Source organism: Nicotiana tabacum, chromosome 18 (genome assembly GCF_000715075.1).
Source record: "Nicotiana tabacum cultivar K326 chromosome 18, ASM71507v2, whole genome shotgun sequence".
Classification (NCBI taxonomy): domain Eukaryota; kingdom Viridiplantae; phylum Streptophyta; class Magnoliopsida; order Solanales; family Solanaceae; genus Nicotiana; species Nicotiana tabacum.
The window spans coordinates 64,015,029-64,027,287 of record NC_134097.1 but is presented as its reverse complement, the minus strand read 5'-3'; the positions used below and the strand labels follow the sequence as shown (position 1 = coordinate 64,027,287).

The window sequence follows — 12,259 nt, the reverse complement described above, 5'->3', positions numbered from 1 at the left end:
TTTCATTTTACCCATTTACCCTTAATGAGAAGCTTTTATAGCCACACAAATGTCATGGCCCCACAAACTTTTTATCCCTTAAGCTTTTAAGACCACAAATTCCTAAAGTCTTCTTATTTTTTCTTAAACTCCGTGCCGAGTCAAACTACCTCATTTAATATGAAACGGAGGAGTACTGAACATTCTTGAGGTTTTGGTGATTTTGGGGTGTGCTTGTTGCTATTGTTCGAGTCTCTTGCACATATTACTGCACAATGTGGAGAATATTTGGTTCACTTACTATTATCCAAGCATGGAATTCCAGGTTTTTCATATTCTATTACTGATATGCTCTTCAACTGGTTAGTTTCCTGAACGACGCATTATGATTCCTTTACGTGTTGTTTGTTGTTAGAATAGACTAGTCCTTCTCTTTAGTTTCGTATTCTTTAAAACTCTTGGCGATGTAGAGATGCTGAGTGCCATGCGACACTCTATTGAAATTATGCCAGTATAAAGCCAGGTACGTCTCTTAAACCTCAGTATGTGCTTAATTCTATTTGTATGTTCTGTTTCTTTTGTGCGATAGATAATTTGTATGTAGGATTATTATCTGTCTGATCCGTTTGGACTTTTTTAGAATATTCTGTGGAATAGATACTATGATTTAGGCTTAACCAAACAAGTAATACAGATTTTGTTTAGACTTTTAACTTATACTGAAGTTTTCCATCATTTAGACACTGTATCCTTAGTACTAAAAAAGGTAATGTGATGCTTCTTGAATGAGTCTCTAAATTAACAAACTCATGCTTTTGTCGCACTTGAGAGTGTAAAAAAAATGCTACTCCATAATCATGAATTCCCAAGCCAAAAACCACCCAAACCACTGGATATTAAACATGATATTTCCATACAATCAAACCTAGATACTAAATTATCCTTCAAATACATGCTAATAACATCTAATCCGATGATGTTTGATGCAAACCTAGTCCATAAAGATATGGAGCTTACTGATACCTCTCAAGTGGAAGAAAGGAATGACAATCCAGAGCCACTCATTACAGAATGTATCAAGGTTATTGCCTTGTCAGAAGACGATAGGCAAAGAATTTACGAACCTTGGAAGTATGCCATCATAGTGAAATTAGTGGGCAAACGAATGATGCACCACTATTTGCAAAAGAAAATTCAAGATCTATGGAGATCAACGGAGGATCTCCAAATGATTGATTTAGGAGAGAACTACTATATAATCAAGTTCAGAAAAAGGGACAATATGGAAAAAGCCATTCAACAAGGCCCTTGGTTTGTTAACGGGCACTTCCTCTCCATTACTAAATGGAAACCAAACTTTGTAGCTTCAAAGGAAAGGTTGACAACAACGGCTGTTTGGATTAGACTCCCACAATTACCTACAGAATTTTACGATGGAGAAATACTAAGGAAAATTAACAATGCGATTGGTCGTTTACTAAAGGTGGATGTTTGTACCTCAACTACACTAAGGGGAAGATATGCAAGGCTATGTGTTGAACTTCCCTTAGAAATCCCAGTTCAACCATTTCTATATGTGGGACAACACAAACAACACATCCACTATGAAGGAGATAATTTTCTATGTACAAATTGTGGTAGGTTGGGACACACAAAAAACCAATGCTCCTTTATCAAATTAGATGCCAAAACCATTAAAGAAGGAACTAAAACACAGACAACTAACTCAATGTTGGAAAATAAGAAGAGGAGTGGAAAACAGTCTCGTTCAATAAGGGAAAGAGGCCAGCACAAAGGAACACTCATCAAAATACCACCAAGCTAATTCACAACCCCAAAGGTCTAGGTATCTCTGTTAAAATGTTCAATGCTAGCACGGGTAAGTATCTTGATACTAAATATCTGCAATACAAATCGAAGGATTTGAAAGATTCCCCTACTTCAATGGATACAAAAATTGAATAAACAAATTTTGTAAACTCCACGATGAAAAATTCGGCAACCATGGCCAAAACCACCACTCCACTTCTTATTAAAAATATTTTTAATATTCTTGAAAATGAGCACATGGTTTCAGAAGAAACCACTAATGAAACAATCAAAAATAATAAAAATTTTCTTAATAATCAAAAGACCCATGCAGAGGCACAAATATTCAACACAAATGGGGATTGTGCCATGTTGGATATTAACGTGTCCAACTCAACAAAAAGAGAAAATAATCCCATGCATGAATTAAGGGGAAATGACTTTAGTACCCCTTCTACTAATACAACTTCCACTACCCCAAATATTAAATAATATTACCTTTTGGTAATTATACTACCTTAACCAAAAACCCGGACAAAATCCTTGCTTTAGGATTTCATAATCTCTCCCTCCCTGAGCATGTAAGCCAAATGGCAAAAACGGATGGCTAAAGCTTACATTTGACCAACCAAAATAACCAAGCAATGGATACGACTCCTATAGAGGAAATACCTATAAACCATGGCATTGGGAACCAAAAGCCATGAAAGCGGAACACCAAATCATTACCTTACCACCCAATCCCTCTCAAACTTCCTCTAGCCCCTCTCACACGCCTAAGTTATTAACGTCAGATATCCCCATCCCCTCTCAAAATGCCCAGAATCCCTTCATCCATAAGGAGACGTCCCAGATTGATACAAATCCTAAGGCAACACAAAGCAATTGCCATGGAGAACCTTCCACCCTTCCAACCACAAGTAGAAAATCCTCAGATAATTTACGTCCAACCACCACAAGCACAAGAATATCAACTAGTATCATGGATGAAAATGGGATTAATGGGCCATGCAGTATCATTCAATCTGCAAATCAACGGCCATGACTCAATTGTGATACTTAACAATACCCAGTACTTGGCTCAACTAGTAGCGGAGGGCATGAGACTAGCTATGAACAATTACCTCAACCAAGTTTGACTAAACAACATTCTACAACCCCTAGCTCCCTCAGTGAACCCTCAGCTAGTTCATGCAATGAGAAATCATTCGAACTTACCCCCTCACTTCAACCTCATATATCCTCAAAATGCTCTTCTGGATATACCATTCTTTCCCCCAGAATCACTAACCCAGCTCAACCCTATCTTCATGCCTTGGGAGAACCCTCCACCAATCCAAGAGCAATACATTCCTCAACCACCCCAACAACCTCCATCACCACTTCACCAGCAAGCCCAAAACCAAGAACCAGTAGAGGCAGAAAGAGAGGAGGAGGAACCACTCAATATAATCTTAAACGAATCCTAGAGTTCTCAAGCCTAGACGGGGTAAAGGTATTTCTCTTTTCGGAGATGCAGGAGAAGAGGCACGTACTCAACTGCCCATTTGTATTATACAAATGCTCGATGGACGTCAGGCCACCCCAGGATCCAACGGTGGGGAACATGGCCATGATATTAGTACCAGCTTTGAGAAGGAACCCTATTCTAGGGACTATGAGGGAAAATGGGGAGCCACTAAACCAAAACCTTAGTATTTCCATGAATCGTCCCACAAATATCATTATTTGGAATATAAGAGGTGGGAACTTTAGGAGGAATTTTAGAGAGATGGTCGATACCCATAGACCTTGCATGGTAGCATTATTGGAAACAAGAATGGGAAGCCATGTGGAATTGCTCAATGAATTTGGCTTCACAGAAATGATAGAATTTCCATCAGATGGCCTAGCAGGAGGTATCGTGCTTCTATACAACCATGAGGTGGTGACTGTCCAAAACTTCGTTCGTAGGAATCAGAAAATCCATGCAACGATCGAGGTATTACCTATACGTAAACAGTGGCTCTTTAGTACTATTTACGCTAGCACTGTATATATAATAGAAATGTTATATGGGATAACTTAGAGCAAATTAGTAGAAATCATATAGGACCTTGGATGGTGGGAGGGGATTTCAATGATGTGTTTTCTACTAGTGATAAGTGTTTGGTGGTAGACCTATAAATATTCACGGGCAAAATTTCTTTGGTCAAAAATTAATAGCTGCAATCTCGTTGATCTTGGTTTCAAGGGTTGCAAGTTTACTTCGTCCAATCATAGACATAAAAAAGGATTAATAATAGAAAGGTTAGATAAGGTTTTTGGAAATGATAAATGGATTGAATTATTCCCTAATAGCTTTATAATCCATTTACCTAAGACTTATTCGGATCACAACCCCATATTAGTTGAACTAATTCCTAAAAATTGACTCCTCCACAAACAACCCTTTAGACTAGAAACATATTGGCGTAATCATCCGGAATTCCAACCCCTAGTAGAAAAACTGTGGTGTGACCCTAATTACCTTAGGAACTGCAAATATTTTGTTCATTGTGTATAAAAATGGAAAGCTAGTACGTTTGGGGACTTGTTGGGAAAAAACGTAAGCTATTGGCTCGACTAAATGGTATTCAAACATCGAGCCACTATGCAACCAATAGCTTTCTACAAAATCTGGAAAAAGAATTAAAAAGTGCTTACAATGATCTTCTCTTAATTGAAGACGATTACTGGACGATTAGATCTAGGATCATGTGGCTAAACGAGGGTGACTCCAACACAAAATATTTCCATATTTGTGCCACAAATAGAAGGAGACGTAATAAAATAAATTTTTTTAAGGATGAGGTTGGTAATTGGATCAATGATCCGCTTCTTATTATGTCTTATGTTAACAATTATTTTAAGGACCTTTTTACCTCCTCCCATGTAATAACTAGTAGGAAAAACCCCCTAAAACCTAGTTCAAATGTTGGCCAAGTGGATCTTACTACACTAGATGGACCCTTGCAAGAAATTGAAATCAAGAGAGCTATTTTTTCTTTCAAGCCTTTTAAAGCCCCGGGTCCAGATGGACTTCATCCTTTCTTTTACCAAAAGTATTGGAATATCATAGGTCCTTCTGTGGTGAAGCTTTGTAAAGATATATTCGATAGCCAAGTAATTCCCTTCATTATTAGCAATACCTACCTATGCCTAATACCCAAAATACCTAACGCTAATAACATTAGAAATTTTAGGCCAATTAGTTTGTGTAATATGATTTATAAAATAGTGACAAAGATACTAGCAAATAGGTTAAAGCCTTTTCTAAATAACCTTATTAGTCCCTTCCTAGCTAGCTTTGTGAAAAATAGAAGAGCCTCCGATAATGCTGTTATTATCTAAGAAATTGTCTCAAACTTAAAAAAATTAAAGGGAAAACAAGGCCAAATGCTGCTAAAAATCGATTTGGAGAAAGCATTTGATCGTATTGAATTGTCGTTTATACACTATACCCTTCAGTACTTTAAATTTCCTCCTAAGTTCTCAAAACTCCTGTTAAACTGTATTACAACTAGCTCAATATATGTCATAGTAAATGGCTCTGTGACAAACTCTTTTGAGCCAACTAGGGGAATTAGACAAGGGGATCCCATCTCACCGTATATCTTTATACTTTGTCTTGAAATGCTTTCAAGATATATTCATTACCAGGTAGACATAATGAAATGGGATCCAATAACTACTAGCAGGAAGAGTCCAAAATTTTCCCACCTGTTCTTTGCAGACGATCTCACTTTGATGGCTAAAGCCAATAAGAAATCGTGTTACTCCATCAAAGAAGGTCTTGACTATTTTAGTAAAATTTCTTGGCAAAAAATTAATCTAGCTAAATCCAAAATATTGTTTTCAAAAAATTGTCCTGAACCTGACAGAAAAGACATTACAAATATACTAGGTATTAGGAAAAGTGAGTTTTTTGGTACCTAATTAGGATTTCCTATATTAAATAACACTCCTAGGCCAAGAGATTACCAATTCATACTTGATAAGATGAGATCCCAACTAGCTGCTTGGAAGATGAATTTTCTAAATATTGCCGGCAGAACTACACTGGCACACTCTTGTTTAAATTCTATTCCTAACCACCATATGCAATATACCTTACCACCAAAAAAGATTCTCAAAAACAATGACAGGGTACAAAGGATTTCATCTGGGGTTCTACTAATGAAAAGAAAAAATTACACCTAATAAATTGGTCTACCATATGCCAACCAAAACCTAGTGGTGGTCTAGGAATACATAGTTCCACTTCAAAGAACCACTGCATATTGGCTAGTATAGTTTGGAGAATGCTCACAAATCCCACCTCTCTTTGGGCTACTTTTATAATATCCACCTACGCTTCTAATAATGCTATTAACAAAAACTTCTTTATTTGGAAAAGCATCAAAAAGGGTTGGGAGTTATGCAGTAAGGGAATCGCTTGGCCACCCCATATCCTCTCTAACATAAATATTTGGGAAGCTAATTGGATCCCTGGGGTAGGAAACCTTAGAGCTACTGTGGGAGGCCCTCTTCAAATAAGTGAAAAGCTATTAAACTAAAGGAGTTACTAACAGGGAAAAAATGGGATTTTGATAATCTTTCTCTTGAAATCCCAAATCACATTAAGGACATTATTAAAAAAGTCAGAGTTCGGAGAAAAGGTCCAAAGAGTGACATCTCTATTTGGTCACTAACTACCAAAGGGTTTTTCACTACTAAAACTTGCTTTAAGTTACTTGAATCTTCTAATATTAACTATCAAGATTTCCAATGGATTTGGAAGCTAAATTGTCCCAACAAAATAAAATACTTTTTGTGGAAATGTCTCCATAACAGGATTCCTTGTAGATAATATCTGGCAAGAATTGGTTTGAACAAAGAGTTAATGTGTCCAGTTTGTAGAAATAATGAGAAAGAATCAATTGCTCACATTTTTATAAATTTTAAGGCTATTAAGCCCTCTTGGGAAAGTATTGGTTGGCATCACTGCTATAAAGATTCAGGTGATCACTGGCTAATCCAACTGAAAATTTTTAAATACATTATGACTAAAAATCTCATAAATTGGGACAGTCTATTACCTTTCATAATTTGGTATACATGGACAAATAGGAATAATAACAATCATAAAAACACCTCCTCCCTAATCAATGGTGATTTTATATTTAAAAAGGCTATTGAATATAAACTCCTTACTGAAAAAAGCATCTTCACTCCCCCTAAAATTCCTATTAATGCTGCTTGGCACAAGCCACAAAAGGGGTGGGCTAAACTTAACATAGATGCTAGCTATAACACTGTTACGCAAAAAAGTGGTTTGAGAGGTACTTTCATAAATTCTAAAGGACACTGGATTGTGGGGTTTGGAAAGTTGTCATATGCAAGTGGATCACTAGAAGCTGAGCTTAAAGCTATGCTAGAAGGGCTCAAAATGGCGAAGGAATGGAACCTATACCCCCTTGAAATAGAATCAGATTTTGTGGAGGCTATACAATCGATCTTTCAAGGAAATATGGTTTATGATGATATTGTTAATGCATGCAGGTGGTTAATGCACAAGCAGAAGGAGATAATCCTCCGGCACACATTCAGGTGGGGGGAAAATGCAGCTCATCACATGGAAAAAAAGGCAAAGGAGGAACGTGAAGGAATGAAGATTTTTGTTGAAGGTCCCTCTTATGTTAAATGTTTTGTGGAAAAAGAGTTATTAGAACAATGTATTTTTGTTAAACTACTTTCTTATGATGCTTGCAACACTTCGGCAAGCCTAGGTAATGAAAGTGTCCTTAGAGACACCAAATATGGAAACAATGTATTTAATCCTCCTTAAGTATTAATATATACATTTCCTGTTTGCCAAAAAAAAACGTGCTGCTTCTTAAATAAAATCTGCCTAAGGGATGCATGGTAGTTCTCTGTTATTTAATCTTATTATTAGAATTTGTTCACATACTCATCATGTCATAGGATTTTAACCGCCAACATTTACGAATGAGGTGATTAACTTCATGTTTAATAGGACGACTCATAGCCTTGTCTAGCATCTTCCTGTCTACTATAGATCTCTACTATTTCAACATGCTCCGTTGTATAACTAAGCTTAGATATCACATCTTTAAGACTAACAAGCGTGTCTCAGTGTAAGTAGTAACTGGCTATGCTTTGTTTGGTTTGTTTGAGTGAGATGAATCTCCATTGAAATCTCGTTATGTAGTTCACTCAATTTGCCTTGTAATAGGCTTGTAGTAACACTGATACAATTATCAAAGGAGTATTTACTAGGGATGGGAGGACTATGTGATTATTTGCTACGTGTTTAGCAATACAGTGCTTGCCTACTCTATTTGACTACTTGCTTATTTAGTTTAAATTCTTTTATTTTGATCATAGCATGCTAATAGGTAAAATCAGTTTTTCTTTCCCTCTTGTGTGTGTTTGAATAGTTAATTATGAGTAAAGGCTCTTAAAATAAGCTAGGTCTTTTACAGTATAGTACCTAAGTCCATAATTGGTTAACATTCATCTTTTATCAGTTCAAATAGCTTCGGTCTAATTTGTTTGTTTATTTTTGTCTCTTCCAGAAAATAAGTATTTTCTAACATATTTCTGAGGTCTTACTTTACAAAAGAATTTGAGTATTTTGACAACAAAACTGAGATTATAACTTTGGTTCTAATTCAAAAATCATTTTGAAATTTGCCCTTTCTTTTGGCGTATTCTTCCAAATGGACACGTCACTTCAAGGATTGAGCTCAATAATCATTCCATTTAAATATTTTGGGCCGCTTAGTGTTCACTGAGTTTTGGAATAAATTTTCTTTCTAACTCTTCACATCTAATTATTTTAGAACATTATTTTTGGAGTTATTTATCAATTTTACTAAATTAGTAAAGTTATCATATTATATGAGTCATGTAATAAATCTTACTTTGCTGTTATCACTTAGATACCATGCTTTAGAATTATGAGTTCAATTCCGACCCTAATCGTGTTTAAGTCATGCTATTTGTGTACATTGTTTGCGGAGGTATATATGAGCCTCTTAATTGTTTATATGTTTCCCCCTAATATGCAATCCTACATGTTTTGTATGTTGCCTTAGCTTTTTTACCTTTAAAACCCGAGAATCAGCCTAAAATCCTCCCTCTTATAGGAATAGTAGTCCTAAATTCCTCTGGATTGATAAGAATGGGACAGGTAATAGCATGCAATAGAGGTCGAGACCGATCCACGCTTTAATACCTTAACATGGTGGGAAGGGTAGATATGGATATGATGACCAATGCGCTAATACCACGTGTATCCCCTCTTCTGAGGAGTGCCATACCAGGTATTGCATTGATGTGATCCATATTATAAATAAACATAGGACCCCCCTCCTTTTATATTCTCAAGTATTTGTATAATTCTAACTCCTTTACACAATTTGCCTTTTAATAATTGTTTTCAAACTCTTTTGTGTTCAAACTCAAATCCCCTACTATTTGAGCCTATACTTGTCTATATGCTAATTGTACAAAATTCACAAAACTATCTGGCCGTGAACGACACTAGTGGATCCCGAGGGGTGCCTAACACCTTCCCCTTGGGATAATTTCAAGCCCTTACCCTATCTCTAGTTATTGAAACGAAACTTAGAATTGAACCCCATTGGTGTCCTAATGCACCTTAAATCATTAGGTGACGACTCTTCAAAATTGCAAAACCTAGCTCCCAAAAGGAACGTGTTGTCCCATACCAAAATATCATAAACCCGATTTCGCGAGAAAAATGGGACGCGATAGCGGACAATATCCCACAGAAGCGAGACCGTAGGTGTGGAAATCGCTGAAGGTAGTGGCCTTTCTTTAATATGGGAGTTTGTCATTTTGACACATTTTACTCCATTCTTGGGCGATTTGGGAGCTTCAAAAGGGAAGATTTCAACCGAGCTTTATAAGGCAAGTAATTTCTAATTAATGTGAGTTCAATACATAGTTTATGGTTAGATTACAATGCATAAATTAGTGAAAATTATGGGTTTAAAGTAAAACCTAGGGTTTTGATAAAAAGGAGAATTAATCACGAAATTTATTATGGAATGAAGTAGAAATCATATATTCTTGATCCTAAGGTTATGGGTAACAACTTTCTTCGAGAATTTTCGGAGTCGAGGCACGTGAGCCCGGGGAAGAATTTTAGGAATGAAGGTTATGGAATGAAGGCATATATTGACTAGTTCTTACCCCATTTGAATAGTTTTGGATCGTTCGGCTCTGATTTGAGGGTTTGAGCGCATTCTTGAATTTGGAAGTAAGCTTCAAGGCAAGGTAAGTCTCTTTTCTAACCTTGTAAGAGGGAATTAACCCCATAGGTGAATTAAATAAATGTATGTAACTATCTGTGGGGCTATACGTAGTGACGAGAGTCCGTACGTAGCTACTATTATGCTAATTGTCCGGGTAGTTTAGGACTCGTATCATGCTATGCTTGCAATGCTTGTGTCCCTACTTTCTAGTAAGATCACTTAATTCATGCTAGAAATTGGTAAACAAATATAGACGGCTATACTCACTTAAGTAAGAATTTGCATGAATTACTTGATTATAAATGGGCAATGTGTGCTTCCTTGATAATAAATTGTTATTTGTGGATTGAGCCGAGCACCTCGGTAGTAAATAGATGCATCTATGGTTCGCGCCATTCGACCCTCTAGCCGTGCACAATTTAATAATATATTGGACCGAGCCGTACGACCTCGGCACAATGTGCACATTTTATTTATGTGGAACTTTCCATGATTTACACTGCTTAAATGCTTTGAAATGTACGTTATTACATGATATGACTGAAATTGATATGTTGGTTATAAAAGAATATCTTACTTCTCCTTGTTCTTAAACTGTCATCATTATTCATGTTATTCATGCTTAGCGTAACATTTAAATTATATTATTATTGGCCCTAGTAAGTGTCAAGTCAACCCCTCGTCAATACTTCTTCGAGGTTAGACTGGATACTTACGGGGTACATATTGCTTATGTACTCATACTACATTTCTGTACTTAATTGTACACGATCCGAGGCAGGTGCATCTAGCTACCCGTCCAACGTGCATTTCGGATACTTGAACGATATTTCACGGTGAGCTACCTCCTTCTTAGCCGTTCATCAGCAAGACGGAGTCTCTCCTTTTGTTTATTACTGTCTATTCTATTTTAGGTAATAGGATAGTTATACTTTGTTACATTCTACTAGTTGCCCTCGTACTTGTGACAGAAGATCTTAGAACACACATTAGTAGACTATTATTTTTGGGTTTTATTCCTATAATTATGATTTCCTTTAGTTATTCTCGTTTCAGTTGCTTTATAGATTCGTTATTTATCGATTGTTTTAAATTTAAGTTAATTAAATGTTGGGATTGTTTAATAAAATAAATGAGAACTCACTAGTCGATCAGTGTTGACTTGCCTAACAACAGTGTTGGGTACCATCACGACTTAAAATGGAATTTGGGTCGTGACAACATGGTATCAAAGCATTAGGTTCATGTAGGTCTCACAAGTCATAGGCAAACCAAATAGAGTCTTGCGGATCGGTACAAAGACGTTTTTTCTTATCTTCGAAAGGCTATATGGTGTTAGAAAACTACTCTTTATTCATGTTCTATCGTGCAATTGATGGTACACTAAATTTTCTTTTTCTATTCTCTCGCAGATGGTGAGGACGCGCACAACAGACATTCCAGACCCGATAGGACCTACTCCCCCATTGCTAGAGGCTGAGGCAGAGGCCGGGGAAGGGCACCGACCCGAGGTAGGGGATGAGGTATTCCTAGTGCCACCTCGTTACACCACCGACGGATCCTGTAGGGATCCTATTATTGAGGAGCAGGGCGAGGTGCCCATAGCAGAGCCTACCCCGACGGACTTCATGACAACACCGTGCTTTTAGGAGGTCATGATTCGTATGTTGTGGTTTATGGATTCTATGACCTAGGTTGGTTTATTTCCAGCAGACCCAGTCACATCTTAGGCGGGTAGGGGATCGCAGACACCTACTGCTCAAGCTCCTAGTCATGCAATTGTAGTGAATCAGACTCTGGGTGCACTACCCTCAGATAGAGCCCAGCCAATTGCTGCTTTGGTGCCCGAGCCCTGACCCGCTGTAGAAGGTGATCTGCAGAAATTATTGGATATATGGACTAGGTTACACCCTCCTATCTTTAGAGGCGAGCATCATGAGGATACCCAGTATTTCATTGATAGGTGAAGGGACAGACTGCACAACATGAGGATATTGGAGTCTCATAAGGTTGACTTCACTAATTTTCAGCTAGAGGGTAGGGCCCGAAGATGGTGGCAGTCTTATGCTCTTGGTAGGCCAGCGGGTTCTCCTCCCATCACCTGGGGCCAATTCATATAACTTTTCTTAGATAGGTATATTCCACCTTTTGAGAGGGAAGAGTTG

General features: G+C 37.2%; 1 protein-coding gene across 1 annotated transcript; it reads left to right on the top strand.

Annotated features, from left to right (window-relative positions):
* Positions 1-985: 985 nt before the first annotated feature.
* Positions 986-1,804, top strand: LOC142172523 (uncharacterized). The gene has a single exon (XM_075236161.1). It carries the CDS (start codon positions 986-988, stop codon positions 1,802-1,804), a length of 819 nt encoding a protein of 272 aa, XP_075092262.1.
* Positions 1,805-12,259: the final 10,455 nt, after the last annotated feature.

What these genes read in the sequence shown, in the direction of transcription:
- LOC142172523 (XM_075236161.1), top strand. Translation starts at nt 986, where the DNA reads ATGGAGCTTACTGATACCTCTCAAGTGGAAGAAAGGAATGACAATCCA.